This window comes from Cyclopterus lumpus, chromosome 12 (genome assembly GCF_009769545.1).
Source record: "Cyclopterus lumpus isolate fCycLum1 chromosome 12, fCycLum1.pri, whole genome shotgun sequence".
Taxonomy (NCBI): domain Eukaryota; kingdom Metazoa; phylum Chordata; class Actinopteri; order Perciformes; family Cyclopteridae; genus Cyclopterus; species Cyclopterus lumpus.
Genome location: NC_046977.1, coordinates 9,090,507 through 9,112,134, shown reverse-complemented (window position 1 = coordinate 9,112,134; position 21,628 = coordinate 9,090,507). Strand labels below are relative to the sequence as shown.

The window sequence follows — 21,628 nt, the reverse complement described above, 5'->3', positions numbered from 1 at the left end:
GGATGCATTAAATTAGTTGTATGTTGTATTTTTTTTCAAACCCCTTCTTACCATTTGTATGAGGCCAGGAGTGAAGAGCTGTACTTCTGACAACAGCTGGATCTACTTTCCCTCCTGTGGGGTTATCCACATACTGCAACCCCTGCTCAAAGGCATTGTAGCAGTCCACACAGGCATCACTACCATCTGCCCACTGCTTTTCCGACATCCAGCTTTGGAGCAGTGCTCCCTTGCGGCCATGGCAGGAACAGCTGAGGGGAAAATGCAGGGACGCCAGGGAGGAAATAGGCTGGGAACAGTGCTCCTGCAGAAGGATCATGACTAACGGAGAGGCGGGGGCTGTGTCCTGCGCACGCTTGGCCCTGGGGTCACCCATAGTTGGGTCCCGCCGGCAAAGAGCCAGCCTCCTCTCGGCCGCCCGGCCTACCTCAGAAGTCCGGCCATAAATATCCAGCTCGTCCTCCAGAAAGAGGCCCGTGCCATGGGCCAGCCGCCTGTTCACAATGGCACTGAAGCCACACATACAGCGGTACTGATCTTCACAAGTGGAATCAGGGATATACACCCCCACATCTGCTCCTTTGACATTCATATTGCAGGCACAGATACAGCAGCTGTCAAAATTGCGATCCTTGAAGACGTTGAGGACGGAGTCTGAGAGCAGCAGGATAGCGTACAGGCTGTGGGCCTCAGGAAGGGAGGGCCCTGGCCGAGCTAGGGGATCTACAGAGCTAAGAGGCAGGCTGGTGCAGGGCGTGGAAACCGGTGAGCTGAGCTCAGTACCATCCTGCTTCACGGAACCCTGCCCAGAGCTCGCAGCGTTAATACCCCTGGGGGTACGAGGGGTTCGTGGAGTGGGCACAGAGAAACGGGGAGTGGCAGGAGATTGGAGGATGCCAACGGAGGTGCTCACAGAGGCAGTGGTGCCACTCATCTGGCCGTACTCCTGGTCTGAGAGGTTGGTGACACTTGGCATGTTTCTGGAAAACACACACATTGAAGGAAAGACAATTACTTTAGATGTCTAGGTGGCTGCTCTAAGAGGCTGTTCGTTACATCCAAACAGAGCATCCTTAGAGAACATCACCCTTTCTAGTGACACAAAAAAGCTAACCTCACATAGCGCTCCTTCAGAAACCATAAACCCAAGCACAACACTGTTTTTTTTTAATACAATAGCACAATCACATTTATGGACATTGAAGATCTCTTATTCATAAATGCTCGTCATCGCTGACTACTCACGTGTATCCATCTCTGATGAAAGTGGTATTCTGGGAATGCATGACCGGGAAATGCTCCATTTTGGGCAAGAGGGTCCAGGAAGGACGATAGTAACATTGCTCGGTAATCTTGAGTTGTGGTAGAGCCCGGCTGGGTAAGCAGGAGAGTGGAGCAAACATGGAGGAGCCGATTTGTGGCTGGATAGAGAAGAGAGGAGTGGAAAATATAAGTTGATTGAATAGCAACATAGACAAAAAAGATAAAGAGCATATAGGAGGGAGTCTATCATTTGATTACTGTCAACAACTCCAATACCATAATACTAACTGTAGTCAGTAAAGATGTCTGTCTCAGAGATAGATAATTAGCAAGCAACAGGTATTAGTGAAACAATTCCAACAGGATGTGTGTGCCCGATGAGCTGCTCATGATCTGACTGCCAGTCAGTCAACAAGTCCTTGTATTGACTTCCTCTTGATAAGAGTTTTTAATGGATAAAAGTAATAAATAAAAGTAATTAACTCGTCCAAGTCACGATTCTCATGCTAAATTGTAATTTTCTCAGTTCACACTTGACGATGTCGCTGTATTGGCTGTTAATTGGGGATAAAATCCAACTCTCCCCACCTTGATATCCTCCTGCCTGGGACTGTCCATGCCCTCCTCAATCTCCATCCTGTACTCCGTGAACTGGGAGGAGGCTAAAGGCAGCAGGTGGTCAGCCACTCCGCTGGGTGCAGGGGGCTCTTGGCTTGGAGTGTCACGATAGGTTGTGATGGGAGAGAAGGCTGGGTGTTGCTCTAAGGAAGGAGGCGTGGGAAACATCCTCTGGAGGTCTGCTACTGCTGAAAGGAGACAGATATGGGTAAAGTAGTAGGGAGGTAAAGATGTAATGGGATAAAACATTAAAACTGTTGTTAGATAGAAATGTATTCAACTAAATACTTATCAAAGTGACTCACTTGATGGATAAGGTACAGCAACTCTCCCTTCTTTCCCCAGAGGACGATCTTCTGTTGATACTGGGAGCTTGGTTGAGTGCTGGTTGGGGTCAACAGTAGTGTGTTAAGACAAATTATTACACATAATATTGGAGGATCGGCTTTAATTGATACAATGTTTTCAGTCTCAGAATATTGGAGCATAAAGCATAATTATACTAATATCAGTGCCTATAGTTTGTTAAAAAAAAAAAATACATATATGTCAGAATATAGTACATAAAATCAAGATGCCTCACCCCCAGCTCTTCCTCATCTTCATCAAATATGTTGTCTAGATCAGAGATGTTGACCACAAGATCTTTTTCTCTGGTCAGAGAAGGGTTGGCTTTGGCAGCTCCATCATCTTGACTGGATTCATCTAAAACAACACACAAACAACTTTAGGACATTGGCTCCAAGTTGTGCATCAATAATTGCAATTTGAAATATCAATTGCTCTCATTATAATGTAGAATATATATATATATATATATATATATATATATATATATATATATATATATATATATATATATATATATATATATATATATATGATGCTGATGGTGGTGGCTCTATGTCCCACCTGATTTTGGACCAGAGTTAAAAATGGACATAGCATCTTTCCCATCAGGCAGTGCCCCATTGCTGGTGATTTCTTCTCCCTGGTGAATACAATTGAACAAAATAAGAATATCCTCAGATGAATTCCAGCTGTAGGTCTTCTGAATCATGCATTGTGTTTTTAAACTTTTTTAAACGGTGTCCTACCTTGCACTTCTTGCTGGGTTCTCGTCCTTGACCCTTTAACCTCTTGGAAGAGGAGAACGTGTACTCGATGTCTCCTTCCTTAAAGTCGTAGGGATCATCCCCAGGCTCCCGCAGTGCCTCCACACCTGGCTGCTGGAACAGGCCCAAAGTGTGGATGTGGTCCCTCACCCGCTCCTCTGAGATCTTAAATCTCTTGTGAGTCTGTGTATATAGTCTAGAGGAGACAAAGAGACAAATGCAATCAAGTAATGTGTAGTAGTTGTTCATTATTTCTGTCGAACTTGGCCTTGTATCTTATCTCATAAATAACTATTCTCATACATGATAAATGCTTTCATTGGATATGTCAATCCCCCAGTTTGTATTGTTGATGTTTTGTGTCTAGTATGAATCTGGCTCAGGTAGCACTGTCCCCTGTTTCCAGAAGCCTAGAATATTTGGATCTGTATTCTAAGCTAATCTTTGTTCTTATTTACTAACTTCCTGCTTTGCGAACCCTGCTGTGGTTTCTCTCTCCTACCTTTTTAGCAGAGCTCCTTCAGTGGCAATCTCTGTCCTCACTTCTTCTAATTTATCAGTGGGGAGTTCACAGGGTCTGTAGTCAGTCTGATCAGTCCTTGGAGTCCTGAAGCCTCTCCACCAGCCGGCCCCATTCTCCCTCTGCCTCAGCACAGCTGTATACATTGCAGTCTCGCTGGGCATCAACCCCAGCCCTAAAGCCCCGTCCTGACAGACAGGCATATCCATAGGCCCATCCAGGATCTCTTGATCCTGCATTCGGGGGTGTGGGCTGAGTGTGGGCGGAAGTGGAGACATTGGCGAATGGAGAAGAGACTCAGGGGCTTTTCTGCCATTGGAGAGGGGTTTGGGATACTTGCAGCTTGGCAGAGTTGCCAGAGGCTCCATGGATGGCTCCAGACCCCCAAGACCCCCAAGCTGAGGCCCTCCCGGTGAGTCTTGTTCCAGAGGGGTCTCCTGATTGACAGATAGACGGTGGTGGAAGGGGATCATGGCTGGCCTCTTGGACTGTTTGTCAGCCTTTTCTGTCTTGTCACTGGTCTTGTGTTTGGGCAGGGAGGGAGGGTATAATGACGGGCCAGAGGACTGAGTGGGGTTGGCACTGGTCTGGGGGTTGGCAGTGGATGTGGTGGTCAGATTCAACTTCTGCTGCTTCAACCTGCAACAAAGTCAAGGTTGAGGTTGAGAAATAAATACAAAAAGGAGTAAAAACCTGGTTTAAGTTCATTAGTACAAAGATGTAGCTTTGTGTTTCCAAATTTCTTTCATTACCTTCTTTTTGACAGTTTCAAAAACTACTCGGTCTTTTTATTGTCCTCATCTCTCTTTCCCACTCAGCAGTATAAGTCTCTGGTTTTAATAAAGTTTATACTTGTGATCTGGCACTTATTTTACTTATAGTTGTTGTTTTTGTTCACACTGTATAGTATGGTATAAATATGCTGCTGATTGAACAGCTTGGGTGCAGCTCTGTGGTACCTGGAGCAGCTGCAGGACGCTCTTGCTCCCAGATCGCTGAAGTCCCACGTGGTTACTCCATTAGGCACTTCTTTCTTAAGCGACATGTCAGTTGGCGGATTCAATCTGCAGGGAACAAAACGATCCATGAGGGCGGCAGATCAACCGCATCACCGAACTCGCACAACAATCACCCCAAACAATGGAAACTAACCCAGCGACGGTTGAACTTACTCATGCTGAGGCTGGTTGAGATAGCACTCCCTCCAGGCCTGATGGACTACCTGACAGGTTAGCTTCTTCCCAGAATGCTTTGGGCTGATGCTGGCGACCCCCATGCTGTTGTCTGGTGTGGGGACACTGGAGATGGAGGTCACAAAGCCGCTGTCCGCTGAAACGATTAAGGGTGGAGCAGATGTCATTACGCAGGACTGAGCATGGGATCATTGTGTATGTAATGTCCGGTTAGGTGTGTGTTTTACCTGAACAGGGCTGCTGCGGTGACGTTGGCGGTGTGAGCGGCACACTGCAGTGGTTTGGCTCCCTGCTGAGGCCTTGAGCTGCAGGAACCGGTGGAGGCTGCTCCAATGGTAGGTCCACCTGGGCAATCAGCACTAAAGCAGCTGGGTAGGTCATCCTTACTCCACCTAAGAAGACCAAAAGGAGAAAGAAGCATTTGTATTATGCAATACTCATGGAAAAAATATTATGCCTAAAATATCTTCAGCAACCGATCATTCAATAATATTTTGATGACGAAAAGGATATATACGAATATATAGGCAATCTACTTGCTCCTTATCCATTAATGTAACCAACACTTTCACTGCTCTGGATCGTGGTCCATGCCGACTAATTATTCATACATTTCTGTCATATTCATTGAATGTGTTGTAACTCTGTAACGCTGTTCATCTGTACACATGACATCTATTGCTTGTGTCCATCCGGGGAGAGGGATCTTCCTCTGTTGCTCTCCTGAAGGTTTCTTTCCTTTTTTTCCCTGTGAAAGGTTTTTTTCAGTTTTTTGGGGAGTTTTTCCTGATCCGATGTGAGGTCCTGGGACAGGGATGTCGTATGTGTACAGATTGTAAAGCCCTCTGAGGCAAATTTGTCATTTCTGATTTTGGGCTATACAAAATAAACAGAATTGAATTGAATTGAATAAAACGCAGCGTCTTAAATCCCTTCACACTGGCTTCTTCACTATCGTTTCAGGCAGCAAAGACGAGGCAGACTATCTGTCTTAGATGTAAAATCTATTGGTATCCATATGAGGTTTGATTATAATCAGGTCAAACCAACACTGTGGGATCAGACTGATTAGACAAAGCTGTTCGAGTAACTCCCCGGGGTTTTTTGCCTCGACTTGCCCTATCTTTCCTGCTTCCTGAGATGTGACAAATGACTGTGAGGATCATTGCAGCCACTTCAATGGCACCCCATGAAATAATAACGCAGCTCAAACGGCCCGGGAGTCAACATGGAGACAGACAGCGCTCTTTTCAAATCGAGCTAACGTGTTGATTTTTGTCCGTACCCACGATGACCTCCACTGCCGCGTGACAGTGGCGATCATAGGCCTGGCTCGCTTCTTCTTCTTTTTCCTTTTCTCCACTTCCCTCTTTCTGCGGAAGTACCACGGGGTAGAAGTAGCTCCACTCCTCCATCAGCTTCCGTGCCGCCGGGTCACTCATCTTGTAGGCCTGACCCGTGAGAGTGGCGCTCAGACCGTACGGACTCAGGATAACTGCAGGTGGAAAAAAATTATTGTGAGAATGGAAAGCATGGCGGAGGGCTGGACTCAAAAGTCCACTAACTTACATGCGATTTTGTCGACTAAACGATTAGTTGATGAAATCGACAATTCTGTAAAACCGAATTTCCCCACAAAGAATCAAACATCAGCACCACTTTAGATCTTGTGTTTACCAGATATGTGTTCATACTTTTCTTGGAAATAAGTCCTTCAGCATGAAAAAGCCCGAGCATGGTGTAATCAGTAACCCAAATATTGACATACATGTTGCTGTGTTTCCTTATATTGCACAGCAAAGATACACACTGAGGTGGTGGATATGATAAGTTTGCATCATTTCATTTAATCAATTTATTGGCAGTACTTATTTTAAAATCAAGAACCTGATGACTGTTTTGAATGTACATTTACTCAGGTATTTCAATATCTTACACTTTTACTCCACAACAATTCAGAAAGAAATGTTTTATATTTACTCAGCTACATTTATCTTGAGTCAATAATAAACTACTTAATACATCAGTCATCATTTGATCATTTAATCAGTATAATACCATAACTTGTATCTCAATTGATTACTTTTTCTTTTGATACTTTAAGTATAGTTTAGTAATAATACATAATTAAACATTTTTCAATGCAAGTCTTTCAATTGCATTGGAGTATTTATATAATGTGGTAAAGCCACTTTTACGAAAGTAAAAAGATCTTAATAGAACTTCCACTTCTCCCTATTTGATTGCAACATTACACATCATGTTCCATGAATGATGGCGTGTTGTATTATTATAACTAATGTCTGGTTGTACTTCTGTGCAGTGCATGCGTACTGATCCGACGTGTTGTTTTGTTTCCGTGTACAATATCCATAAGAATAAAGCATTACCTTGCACTGGTGTGATGGAGGTCTGTGCGAGGCAGATGTGGTGCTCTGTGATGTGGTGTGCAGGCTGGTGCTGGGCGATCTCCACACTCGTGCACACGTTGCTCTCCCCGTGGAGGAAGAAGGAGAAGGAGCACGAAAGGTGTTCACTGGAGACAGGAGACAGTAATGGTTTGGACTGTGAGATCACATATAGGCAGAAACCGTACAGGGATGTGGTGGTGCATATATGCTGTGTGTGTGTACAGTGATCATAAAAAGATGTGAGCAATATCTCTCCCACCATGACATTTTTTATTAATTGGCAATAAGAGTGTCCACTGTAAAACAGAATCTCGTTTACACGTCCAATTACACGCTCATTTCCCTTCACAACTGTTACCGTTATTGAATTTGAGATCTAAATGTCATCAAAATCACATTTCATCATGTTAAATTTGAGATTAACCCATAAATCACGTGCAACACAAACGCACGACCTGGATATGCTGATTTTTCGGGCAGCGGCATGACAGATGATGAGAGCTCTTCTCCAAACAGTCATTTGGAGAGCAACACTCAGAATGTGTCTATGCAAGAGCCTCGCTAAGCTCCACCCACATTGATCATCTGCATCATTTCCCACACAGGCTCCTTATTGCAGGTATAAATCCTCATTTGCTTATGACTGATTGTGGCGACTACATGTTTACATATGCAGCGCTCGCTTTATTACACAGCCCAGGCATAGTTCATCATGCATTGCTCCTTTTTTTTTTTTTTTTTTTTTTTAAATCACAGAGGAGGAATTGTTGGGGCCTTATTGCAATCTACATACCAGTGGGCGGGCAGCACATCATTAACAACCAAGATGGCTTCACTGATGTATATTTTGTATCTATAAAGCTCCTTACCACCTTGGTTTATATATATCAGACTGACTATAACGTCAGCAGGTACTGTAATCTCCTTGTGATTACCCCGCTGCCTATGCAATATCTCCTTTGCCCGAGGGAGCGGGACCTTCTTCTGAGCTTTAGTCATCAAATTCAATAAAATGTCGAGTTCCACACAGTCACTCATGGGCAGAACTGAACACAGTCTTAAGGGAGCCAGATATCTTTTGATGTTGGCCATGGCAGCCTCCAGATGGCGCCGAGTATACCCAAAGAAAGAAGAAGCGGCCAATTTCTCTGCTTCGTAAACATTCCTGATGCTCCCGGAGAAAAATACACCCTCATAACAGGTGGTTTAAACACAATGATGCACAATCACAGGAGGAGGAGGAGGAGGAGGAGGAGGAGGAGGAGCAGAGCTAAAGTGCAGACATTGCATACACAAGCACAAGTCGCCTTCGCACCTCCAGGCACACATTCTCTCACACTCACAACAGCACTGATCTATCATCTCCACAACTCACATCTGTGCAATGCATGAGTCAAAAGGTTCTCAATGCCGCTGCTCTCCAACCTTGCCCTCAGTGCATCATTACACATATGAAGAGCTATATATAGCTGCACTGGGAAGCTCAGGGGAACAGCTGTAAGTCAAGAGTGCCACCAGTCCAGCTAACTGACGTGCCGATATGCAACAGTCACAATTTACATTTAGAATGTTTAAAGAGTCTATTGAAAAGCATAAAGACAAATGGTCCAAATATCCTGTGTTTGCAGTGATTCTTTATGAAGTCATTTACCGATATGTGTAGCCACGGCCAATGGCACTTAATTAGGAAGTCACTTTATGTTTTTTTCAGAGGGTTTGATTGATTGAATAATTGTATGTATTTTCACTGTGTCTTTCCTGCTCTGGCTGCCTTGTACAGATTAAATAAGGCTGTGAAATGACGCATCCATTAGAATTTATTTCCCTCTTGTGATGATAATTCTGTTTATACTGTTATTATATATTTTTATGAGATGTGTGTGCACTGATCGGGACTGATGCAAGTACAAAAACACGACTCCCTCAAGACCCCTCATAAAAACGGCAGCTCTTGCCAAATAACGGGGAATCGCTGTTGAAAATCCTCTGTTCTCTTTTCGTATCGTTGCCTCTTCCGCTTTCATAAAATCAGACAGCGATCCAGAAGAATTAGTGGCTGAATACTTTTGATTTCAGGAATTATTTGGAAATATTGTGCCCTGTTAAATAATTGTTCACCTTGAAGCTCTCAATTAAAATCTACCGTACACATTATATAGCACAGCCCAAAAAAAAGCCACTGTTGAATATTAAAATAGGTTTTAAATGAATATTGTGTACAAAGAGGCAATCGATCTTCATTAACTAATGTGCAACTATTATGGCCATAGACTTATTATAGCTGCAATAAAGTGCAAAAGGAGCATCAAACTGCAGGCTGACGCCGCTGGTAGATTGATGCTCCCTGTCCTTTTACAAAGGGCATTTTTCTGCACAGTAAGCGGGTGCGAGTGTGTGGACACACTGGGTTTCTCGCATCCTCGGGGGACATTTGTGCACTCGGCAAGCGCGCGTGTGAGTGTGTTTTCTTTTTGTATATATATGTGTGTGTGTAAGTACAGTGGACAGAGATGCGAGGCAGCTGTGTGCAGGGCTGCATGAGTACAGGTATTAATAAATGAAGAGGAGTGATGGCTGAGACTCGCCTCAGGGCTGACAGAACTAGAGAGATATAGAGAGAGGAGACAGAGAGAAAGAGAGAGAGAGAGAAGAGACAGAGAGATAGAGAAAGGAGACAGAGAGAGAGATAGGAGACAGTGAGAGTGAGAGAGAGAGAGAAGAGGGGGGGTGGAGGGGGATTGAGAAAAATAAGTAAGAGTGAAAGGAGGAAGAGCAGGGCAGAAAGAAAGAAAGACCGCAACAGAAGAAGATGGAGACAGAGTGCGCACTAGAGGTAGAGCAATTAAGGAAATGCATGAAGAAGAGACGAAAAGGGGAAAATAGAAGGATGGAGAGGAAATTAGGAAGACAAGGAAGGAAAGGTACAGTGTAAGATGAGCAGTGAGAGCAAAACGAGTGTGAGAGAAAGAGGAGGAGGTGAATAATTCAGTGCCACGCACTACAATTGCTGCACACATATCGATGAGATCAGAGCTTTAATGGGTGGCTACTGAGGACAATTTTATGGTGAAATCAATCAGGGAATGTAGATTAGGGAAAGACAGACACACGCACAAACTCTGTGTACGTCTGTGTGTCTATTTAATTTGGCTTCATATGTACGATAAGTGTCTACGCTTGTATGCAAGCGTTAACAGCAACAAAAAAAAACTGTAAAATATATAATATTATATTTGTGTGAATGTGTGTATATATACACACACATGGTACGCATGTAGACAAACGTGCATCACACTCCTGTTTGAAAGCCACTAAAAAAAAAAGAAGGTGAAGCGACTGTGTTCCTTTCATGTGACGACATGCGTCTTTGCACCTCATCACGGCGCCACCAGCCAGGCAGCCAGCAGGGGAGCCGGTTAATGTCCGACATGCATCATGGACTTGACATACACACACACACACACACGCACCCACACGCACACACGCGTGTACAATCACAGGCACACAAAATAGGAATGGTTATCTCGGGTGTGAGGGGGGTGTTTCTCATGTCTAACCCCGTGGGAGTAGAAAAATAAAACAAGATTAGATTAAGTGTTAGAGAGCAATGAACAGTTCAAAAGAACGCTTTTCTTTTACACTGTTGGAGGCATCTAAAGCTCAGAATGTGATAACGTTGTTTAGATATCATTAACAGCCATACGCACTAAGCAGGCATGATAGCATTTTCTTAGACTCTCAAATCAGGGGGATTAATCTCCTTAATCTGCACCTTAAATGCTCCGTCTGCCTACCACCGCAGCACTTTCAGGAGTTATCTTCATCTTTATTGAGCTGGATAACTCTTCCTACATATTCTGAACAGATCGCTCGGCAGCACAAGAAAGTCAACACTGAACACTGTGCATGTGCACACACACCCTCTGTCCACACGCTTGAAACGTCCGTCCATTGCACCGGCACAATGACTCCATTCCATACAAACAAATCCGACCAAGACACAAACACTCTCAGACCCGCTGGTGCACGCACGCGTGACACACCAGTATTAACACCAGCATAAGGGAGATGCAGTTGGCTTGATGTATTATTCAGTGGCTCCCCAGTGGGTGGTTTTAGCCAGTGTTGCTCTCTCAATGCGTGTGCTCCAACTATGTATATGGTTTCACAATGAATGGTGCTCAAGGACACAAACTGTGCACACGCACGTCACATCGCCTTCTCTGAGGGCACGAGAAGCCCTGAAAAAAATATCAGCCTATCACGGTCGAAATGACATTTTTTGTTCGTCCAGAAAAACAGCAAAGAATAACTGTGAATACCGGCTTTTACCTTCATGTCTGTGGTCCTAATTTTTAAAAAAAAAAGGAGGATCTGTTGGAAGGCTGTTGCTGTGATGTATCACCATGCTCTCTATTGATCCGTGTGTTTTTTCTCTCTCTTTGGCTTCCTTTTCTCTCTCTCTTCCCCCCCTCCCAGTGGTTTTACCTGGTAATATTAGAAATCTGGAGGATAGCGCCTCACGTGTTCTCTGCTTTCCGTCTCTAGAGACCCCAGACACATGTAGAAACACACGTTTCAAAAAGGAGAACACGCAAATTTTGCAGTAATGCAAATATGTATCAAGGGTGAATGAAGGGATTAAGGGATGACCCCCCCCCCCCACCTGAGCTTTCATCTTAAAAGCACAAATAAATTATATAAATAACACTGAACTCAACAGGACATCAGATGCTGTCTCAGTCTTCTGGTGCATTAACATTTGAACGGCTCCAGAGCAAAAGTAGTCTGCATAGATCTCATCTCTCTCTTTTACTGCCGACTGAAGCACATATTATAGGAACAGTTAAACAACAGTTCAATTATTAAAAGACTGCACAAATAGTGCTATAGTTGTTATTGTTATTTTGTCGTACACACATATTTCAGTGTCATTTACATCGTCGTGGCTTTGAGCTGGCTCCTTTGAAAAAGAAAAGCCTTCTGTGAAGAGAATCTTCCACCTGCAGAAAGTGGAAATCTAATATTTACATTTTCTGCAACACCTAAAAATGATGTTAACTTTTACTGACGGAGCCAGATCATTGTACTTCGTATGGTCACGGTGACCTGAATAATCGACTTTCATTAAAAACATGAGCATCTAGAAGCTTCTGGCTCTAAAGTTTGCCGAAGACGTCGATTGCAAAGCAAAAGTCTGGACGGCGGGATAATAAAGAGCAAGAGGAAGAATTAACGAGATGTCTTCTCCTTAAGGGTGCAATAACAAGTATTTACTGACCGAAGTATTGAACAACTAATTATATATTCCTCACTGAACACTCTCTCTAAATCATTTCGCTCTAAATCCAAACCCTGAGCCTTTTTTCACCCCTTGTCTTTATTTAATTTTTTATTTTAGTCACTCCACCATTCATTGAGTCAGTTTCCTTTGTAACGAGTCAAATAATCAGCTGACCACCAGTCAACCAGTAAGAAAATCTAAAGACAATACGACATGTCGGATCATACACCATTTACCCATCAACAATTTTACATAAAAACACTGATAATATTTTCCTGTGATGAAAGTAAAAAGTTGTCAAAAATAAAAACATTCTATCGATCTTCTTGGTCTTTTCTTATCTTGATTACGACACGTCATAATAATCTATTTATTGAATTACCAGTAAAAAAAATGTTTTGTCTTTTTGAAAAAAACCCAAGGTCAAGTCGATTTGTGTGCTGTTTAAATACTACAAATGAAAAGTAATCCTAATTTTATTAAGAACTTAAGTGCAAAATGATTAGATTGCCTGAGAAATTTGAATTAGTAGGGCTTATTCATTGAGGCCAAATTAATGTGTATCAAGATATCTCAATATAAGATTCGCAATATGATTTAATTGAAAGAGGATAAATGATCATATTTAATTATCCTTAGCCTTACATTCTTTATTACTCTTCAAACTATTACTAATGCATTAGCATCATGTTGCATACAACACGTTTGCAGAAGCATGAACACTTTCTTTCTCTCACTTATAGCAACTGGGAGTTCAAGTGTTTTTTAAGCCCCTGAAATCTCAATTATATATATTTTTGTTTGTACTTACTAATTATTGTTGTTGTTTTTTTCTTATCTGTCTGTTTATGAAACTTGATTAAATTACATTTTCATATTAGGGAAGACTTTGTACAAAACACCCCGACTCCCTGTCCCCAGCATATATACATTCACCATGCTATTACAATTGTGCCAATTAATAAAAAGTAAACAATCTTGACATCAGTTAATATATAGCACAGGTCTAATCAGAGATGCATGCCCAGCACATTGTTGGTAAAATGTGAAAGTGTTATGAGAAAAAAAAATGTTTTTGATATATATTTTTGTTGTTTTGTATTTTTCTGGAGATTCTGTGACCTTGTGATGTGGCCTAACAGCAAATCCTTGTTGCCTTGGAGATGGATAATATTTCATTGCCATTGGTCCCTGGGTATGGTAGGAGAGGAGAGGTGAGGAGAGGAGAGGAGAGGAGAGGATTTTAGTGATTTTTTAAAAGAACAACTTGCTTCTGATTCTTGGTCTAGCACCAGAGGACAGCTCTGTTACACAGTAAAATATATGAATATATTATTTATGCATGAGTATATGGTCATTAATGCCAATAAAAGCACCTAGATTAACAAATATACTGTGTAGTGTATTTACCACGCATCGAATTGACTGAACTAATGAGAGGGACAGTCTTTAATACATCCATTCAGCTGTCTATAGTAATGATTAATTTACGATCCCCCACCTCCCCACCACACACACCGAGTTCTCTCTCTCTCTCTCTCTCTCTCTCTCTCCCCGTCTAACTCTCTCTCTCTTGCTCCCCTCAGCGTCTGATGCAATCCGTTACCAACCCAGAGTGCCTTCCTCTCATTCAGACACAAAGAGAGCACGAGTGTTGTGCTAAGAGAGGAGGGAGGGGAGGAGGAGGAGGAGGAGGAGGAGGAGGAGGAGGAGGGTGGATTGGATGTGTCCTGAATGTGCCAATCCTCACCGTGCCCCCGGGACACATACGAGATAAACACCCGATAAGCCTGACAAAGGTGGTGGCGCCAAGGCACAGGAGTTGGCACGGCTAAGGGGGCATTGATATATTAGCACTGAAGCGCCCCCTATTGGGGATAAAAGGCACAGTGTGGGAGTGAAGAAGAGACAAAGGAGCTGGTTACAGCTGAGGCAGGAGGTCAGTGTATGCCTAACTGAGCAATGTACCCTCATGGCATGAAGACACTGACGGCCAGGGATCTGCAGGGGTCCTTAAGGCTCACACTGTCAATTGTGGGGCAACACTGCTATTCTGGGAACGAGGGATGGTGTGTGTGGCCATTTAGGACAGCATGTGTGTTTGCAATGTGTGCTGGAAGCAAGCAGTGGAGACATGTGGAAAGGAAAAATGCCATGGATCCCTTAGACAATGTAATACATGCAACACCTGCAGAATGCAAGCATGCAACAGCATGCATGGCTATAGTGCTGCAGACATCTGCATACGATTTGTATTTGTTTGTGCTCGATGTGCTGGAGAAAGCGTCTCTCTTTCTCCCCTTCTCCCTCTCGTTCTCTCCTTCCAGGATGCTCAATAATTTACAGACAGAACAAGTCAGGATTGGCTCAGCAGGGGGCGTACCAGCTGACAACATATTCATACAGAGCTGTCAAAATGAGGAGGATTTACATGATGCACAAAAGAGACACACTCGCATGTAAATCCCTGCACTGCAACACTGAGTGTAATTGCAGTAAAAAGACATGTGCTTGTATGCATGCAGTATGTATGCATACACACAACCACCACTTGCCACACTAATGTAATTGGCTGATCACTGTCTCTATATGCTTCACTACCATTTGGTAGCTTATAATGGCGGTTATATCTGGTATATTATATATTTCTCTTCAAAGTAAACCTTTTTCAATCTGATAATCACTGTGTGTGGCCAGAGGGTAAGAGATACTTTTGCTCCTTTAATTCATCACATGTATGTGCCATATTGTTTACCATGAGAGTGCTCGTCAGACTTCCTCCCAGTATTTATGAGAACTCTCTACGTATGCAGTACAAGTGACACACACGCTCTTGAAATGACACCAGGTGCGTCTCACTGGGAGACTTTCACCTGAACAACTGAGCCCGAGTTGCCGAGAGCGCATCACAGCGGACTGCACTTGTGTCAGCAACTTTCTAAAGCGAGAGCTTTCTGTGCATCTCTTCATTTGCACCACAGCTGCATGACAATGCAATTTACGGCCATCTAATTAAAATACTACAACTATAAATAAGAGGATTAGAGGACGTTTGCTCCCTCTAAGCGGTATACCAACATATTTCTAAAGTAAGCAATTTGACAGCGAAGTGGTTTCCTGCTTAAATGCATTTAGGCGCCGTTAAGTTAGAGATGTAAGGAATGTTGCATCCTCACCAGCAGGAAGACGTAGAAGTGGGCCGACGATAATAGCCGAAGCAACAAGCTGAGCAACTGTCATCACACCCACCCCTCTTTTTTACTCAGTTTCAGTCTGTCTGACTGTCTCCCACATTGCCTACACACTTACACAGCTTGACATTGATACACACACACACACACACACACACACACACACACACACACACACACACACACACACACCCTCTCTTCACCCAGAGAGAGAGAGAGAGAGAAAAACTCAGCTCGGCACTCACCTCTCTCCACCATTCACTGTCCTTTTTTTTCCCCTAACAGTCTCACACCATGAGCCAGCCGTAGGAACATCAAGGAGAGGGGACTCGACACACACTGAATCACATGAAAGCCATTCATGCTGCCTCGCTGTGTCACACCCGGTCACACACATGGACCTCTGTAGTGTGTATTTCTCACAGACTAACACACGGGAAACCTTGTGGCACACAAGACATGCTGAGGAAGTCCAGTGACTAAATCTCAATGAGGTGTGTGTGTGTGTGTGTGTGTGTGTGTGTGTGTGCATTGAAAGTTCTTACCTGTTGCCCAACAACCTTTCTTGCAGTTCGTGTGGCTTGAAGAACCACTTCCCGATCCTCACAAAGCCTTTATCCATCAAACATCTGCAGCAGGAAAGAAGAAGAAGGGAAAGCCAACAAAGGAGAGGAAGAAAGTTATTCATTAGGCAAGGAAATGGAGAGCTGTCAAATGGTTCACCATCTTGTATAATGCACCTCCACATATGAATCATGCAACAGGTAGTATTCTTGAGAGGCTAAGAGAGGTATTGATTCAACGCGATTATGATTTTTTATGCTTCTGGTGGGGTTGAATAGCATTTCATTAAATTACAGACGGCTTCAACATTAGGCCTTCAAGCTTATATGAGTAGAAACTGTTTAACGTGGTTTTATATGTTTCTGACCGAAGAGAAGTTCATAATAATGATAATAACTTCTTTTTTGTTAAGCCACAAGACATGCAAAACAGAATTATTCTGACCACCTAAACCAGAACAAGTAATCAAGACCCTAGTGTATAAGACAATATACCAACAATATTTGATCAACTTTATTGTCCCCTTTAGGAAATTTGTCTTGGACTCAAATGTTGCACTTATGATATGACACACGACATATCGTCTCCTCATTATAGCTGCCTCCATAGCAGTAAAAAAACAACGAGAGACAAACAGATAAATAAAAAAACCATACATTGCACATATTGCATTTATTACACAAACAGTGATAAGAACAAGTGACACATTGCATGGCCCCTCGCATCGTACCATGAAGCTATCGTACGACCCCTGCAGCCTCAAGCAACATTATTTCATATTTTATTGAGGGAGGCACAAATGAGTCAAGAACCAGACCGAGTCCCACACTCGATGACGCACTCACGATCAAATGTGTGACATCCAACCAGAGGCACTCCTTTGAATGGATCTGAAAGATCCACATTCCCATGAAAAGACCCACAGAAAAACGAATCCTCTTCATTCACCTCTATTATTGTATGCGCGTAAGTGATGACATGTCTTGATAAAATAATCAAAAGGGCAAGGCAGAGGTGAATCGTATGCGTGGGGATTTCCCTTTGTTTTCCCATGAGCAATTACAGCAATGGTGCAAATAAATAAATCAGGCAATGACAGGCAGTTTAGTGATATGCCCGATGTTGAGGTCTTAAAATAAAAATCCTCTTTGTCTGAGACGAGACCGAGTAAATATGCGGAGGACTCGGACGACAGTACTGCTGCAAAGGAAAAGGAGAGGTAATCGTCTGCTAATCTGCGTTGCCCCAAAGTGGCGTGCACTTTAACACACAGCTTTCCAAAACCCTTTCCTCTCACCAGATCAAAATGTGTTCACATCAAACGGTTCGGTCATGCTCCCTATTTGGCTATCCGGCCATCTGTGCACTTCTTCACCTCGTGTCGGCCTCCTTTCAGAGACAAAACTCAGCGCTGGAAGAACTTTGACTCGTCTCTGTGTGCAGGTGCCAGTGCATTCCCTGCTGGATCCTCTGACCCGCGTCAAAGGAATTACAAAATTATTTGTATGGACTTCTCTGCACTCAACTGAGCTTAGCTTTCCAAAGCTTTTAGCCTGCAGCTCGACCATCTTTGGTACAGTCGACCACAAACAATTCATTATAGAAGAACATTTACAAAGAAACTGTACATTTACAAAGAAACTGTACTTAAAGTGGATTGGTTACATTATGGCAGATACCCAAACCGCTTAATAAAAGGTCAGTATTTGCCCCCGATACCAATTTGGTGCATCGGATCAATGTGCGTGGTCACTTCACTGAAGCCCTTCCAAAGAAACATGCTGCGAGTATTAACAGCAACACTGTGAGTAAATACTCAAACTGATGCTGAAAAGCCTCAAGATACAGCTCCTTCAAATGCTGGCTCAAAAATACTCTTGGTGATATAATATTAGAATTATGATAATAAGCTCTTAAAGGCCAATGTTGCTTCTTCTAATGCATGTCTAATTGTGTATATTCATTTATCTTAAACCTGCCTTTTGTTTAAGCCACACAGGAAGCCTCACAGAAAGCTGTTCACAAAACATTGAGATATTATCACCGCATGAAGTTGATATGAGGACATTTTACGTTTGACTTTACTCATCCAGCATATGAAAAGCAACATTTGCATTCATTTGGAGTTTCCTCTCTTCATAACTCTGTTTTGGTCTCCGCTGACTTTATCTGCCGTGTACGGTGTGTTTTTCATACGCAGTGCGGACATGAAGCTGCGGTAACACTGAACCAAGCGAGCGGCGTGCCGTCGTGTGCCAGACAACCAAAACAAGAAGCTAAACCACACTGGTGAGGAGGAACAATTGGGAGATAATTCTTTGTGAAATTCAACTCCTGTCACGGTGCATATCATCTGACCCGTTGTTGATATCAAAACATTGATTAGAGCAGCTTTGAAGATAAATATGTTTGTGAGCATGATGCGATAGGCGTCTCAAGCTATCACACTCCAGCTTCTACAGAGCACATTTCTAGAAACCTTTTAGCAACGGCATGCCCTTGTTTTTTTTCCTCTCATCTAATTGTTTCCTATAGTATAGCATTTTAAAAAGGTATTTACATTATATATAGTTTGGGGTTAATTTGATTGATATATATCTCTTTCATTCTTTTATTTCTGTCCCACTCAAAACGTTACATTGAAAACAATGTGCAAACCTCTGAGTTGTGGAAGACAATTTATGTCCATTCCAGTCTTTTCCCGAAGATAATAACGAATGTCAAAAGGAAGTCTGGTCCCTGAAGCATCGACAAACTAATTTAGCCGTCGTAAATCTTAGTACAGTTAGTACATAAAGTTTTAATCATAGAACTTAATTGACTTATTCTTTCCCCGACTTTGTTTATTGGATTATTCATGTTTTCTTTATTTGTAACAGATTTTTCTTAAAATTCCGTTCGTAATTTTTTTATTCCCGATAATGGAAATAATTAAATATTAATAATAACAGTCAGTGACAGAGGTCAATTTTGGCTGAACGATATAAAAAAAGAAAGTGTTGAAATAGTGAGCTATAAAAGGAGTTAGCTTCAAGGTAATAGGAAGGTTAATTCAACCTGCCCCCTCTGATGATCACTGATGCTTAACTTAATAGAGAGCAAATATGTGCTGCTTCATTTAACAGATGGCTCTGACTCAGAAAGGAGAGCTTTGGGTACTTGAGCAAGTGATTCAGCGCTCAGATTATAATTTCATTAAGTTGAAGCTGCCGGGAGAAAAGTAAAACTGTCTGTCAATACGACACAAAGTTCTTTTGTTTGGGGAATGTTGTGTTCAAAAGGGACATTCTTGCTCATTTAACAGAAAAAAAGTTACTTTCAGAGTACACATTTAATTACGGATGATATTAATGTTGAATATCTATGTTTTTTATGCGTTATAAAAAGTACAACCATAAAATTGAAGTATGCGAAAAAGAGTGTTAAAGCAATTTGACTGATTATTCTTATTGATCATATATGGGTGCTTTAGCCATCCCGAAGGAAAACTCACTTTCTTCACATTATGCTCGTCTCTCTGAATCAAACCTTCCCTGCACCAAAAACGACACCCTACTTTTCAGATTATTAAATTAGTGCAAACAGATAATTTTGTACTTATTTTAACTTCCTCATTTAGCATGTATAAGCTCTTTATTAACACTATAGCACTAAATAAACCTTTAATAAATGTGGTATATGACCCTAATATGCGGCTTTACGCAGCTTTAAATACATTTACGGTGTTTATTAATGTAGAGCATTTGTCGACAACATAATAACGAGGCAGGTCATTACAACTGTGATTTCTTATATTGTCCCTTATAATCTGTGTATACAGTAGCCTCCACTTGTTGGTGTTTTGACAAATACATTAATAAAAATGATATCTGCTTCCTAAACTACTAAACTAAAACAGGGTGTGATATATACAATGTATTACATGCTGCATATAAATAAGAAATGAAAGTGCAAAAACGTCATAATACTGCAACTCATATACTTCATAAAATATTTGTACATTCTATGTAACTTTTCCAGTTATGCAGCTCTCGCTGTGCGTCTAATGAAGTGCTTCTTTACCTTTCCAGCAGGTTGTGTATGGCCTTGAATAAGAGGGTCCTGCACTCGTAGGACAGCCCGCACTCCCAAAGACCCTCCTCAGCCACTGAAAGGAAAACAGAAAACAATCATGAAATTATGAATCTCACTATTTCATTATCTCGACAATAAAGAAAAGCAATGATCTTTTCTGTGACAGCGAAACATCTGCAAGCACCAGCTTGAGGATAATAAAACAACACATGATTCAGCGTTTAACTGCATGTGTTTACAGCCCACAGTCAAAGCATGCTGCATGTGCTGATGAGAAAACCTGCACATCATATCAGAAATTACACTGGAGATGAAGTTGTCTGTGTGTCGTGTGTATGTGTGTTGTATGTGCGTGTGTGTGTGTGTGTGTGTGTGTGTGTGTGTGTGCGCGCGTTGTGCAGAGGGTGCTTGGCTGTGCAGCTGTCAGGTTGGCTGCAGCGACAGCCCAGTCAAACCCCATGCAGTTGTCAACAGCCGTTAGCTGGAGAGAGAGTGTGGCTGTGTCTGTGCAGGCTGACACACATGCTTGCGTGCTCAGGTTTGTACATGCACACAGAGTTTTAACTCAACCCTCTTTTTTTTTTCCTGTGAAATCTAGACAGCCGGAGAGCAAACGTGGTCAAGTCAGCTGCACTTTGCCTGAGCTTCTGACATGTCAGCAGCCAGTTCACATGTGTCAGATTGTGAACAATCGAGGGCCCTCTTGATTTCTTTAACCCCCTAGACACCAACCCCCAATAACCTTGTCCCAAAGAAAACACACACACACACAGTGGCCGGTTAACAGTGTTTCTCTTTGTTCTTTGCCATATACCTGCAGGGCTCCTGGAAGAACTGGAGGATTGTGGGTGGATGTTGTGTTTGCTTATAGGGTGGTGGCAAACAAACCAAGCATCACAGAAATACACAAGAAAAAAGCAAAGAGAGACAGAAGCAGAGGCAGATCGCCTGGGGGATGGGTGGCATAAACCCCAGTAGAGGTTTTCTCTTTCCTCCTCTTTCTCTTCCCTCAGTGTGTGTGTGCATGTGTGTGTGTGTGTGTGTGTGTGTGTGTGTGTGTGTGTGTGTGTATTTCTCTCTTGCTTTGTTGATTTTCTTCTTCTTCTTCATACCAGAGTGAATGAAATTTCCTTACTCGCCAGAATTACCCTGTAACCATGGAAACGCTGGCGGTGAGAACATGGCGCCCTGGCATTCAATTTCAACACTGGTCCCTCCCGCCCCTCACCCTCCTCCTTCCTCTGTTCTATTGCTTCCAACACCCCTCCACCCGCACCGCTACCCCCCCCCCCCCTCCCCCTCCCCCTCCTCATCCCCCTCATCTACTCCTGCTTCAGGGCTCAGACAGGAAGCTCGCTCGAGCCAGCTCCTCTACAGAGGAGAAAGATAGAGTGA

General features: G+C 42.7%; 1 protein-coding gene across 3 annotated transcripts in view; it reads right to left on the bottom strand.

Annotated features, from left to right (window-relative positions):
• The window catches only part of LOC117740526 (mediator of RNA polymerase II transcription subunit 13-like), a 70,709-nt gene that overhangs the window by 8,638 nt on the left and 40,443 nt on the right, over window positions 1-21,628 (bottom strand). For 2 of the 3 annotated variants that reach the window (XM_034546987.1, XM_034546986.1), the window contains exons 3-17: window positions 20,222-20,306; window positions 16,141-16,224; window positions 7,100-7,245; window positions 5,995-6,204; window positions 4,937-5,101; window positions 4,689-4,845; window positions 4,476-4,580; window positions 3,499-4,155; window positions 2,979-3,192; window positions 2,794-2,872; window positions 2,465-2,586; window positions 2,187-2,265; window positions 1,852-2,069; window positions 1,246-1,421; window positions 52-980 (exon numbers count right to left, since the gene is read on the bottom strand). In XM_034546987.1, coding sequence (XP_034402878.1) covers window positions 52-980; window positions 1,246-1,421; window positions 1,852-2,069; window positions 2,187-2,265; window positions 2,465-2,586; window positions 2,794-2,872; window positions 2,979-3,192; window positions 3,499-4,155; window positions 4,476-4,580; window positions 4,689-4,845; window positions 4,937-5,101; window positions 5,995-6,204; window positions 7,100-7,245; window positions 16,141-16,224; window positions 20,222-20,306 — 3,426 coding nt within the window. The remainder of the gene's footprint in view (window positions 1-51; window positions 981-1,245; window positions 1,422-1,851; window positions 2,070-2,186; window positions 2,266-2,464; window positions 2,587-2,793; window positions 2,873-2,978; window positions 3,193-3,498; window positions 4,156-4,475; window positions 4,581-4,688; window positions 4,846-4,936; window positions 5,102-5,994; window positions 6,205-7,099; window positions 7,246-16,140; window positions 16,225-20,221; window positions 20,307-21,628) is intronic. The other variant, XM_034546988.1, reaches the window with a different exon arrangement.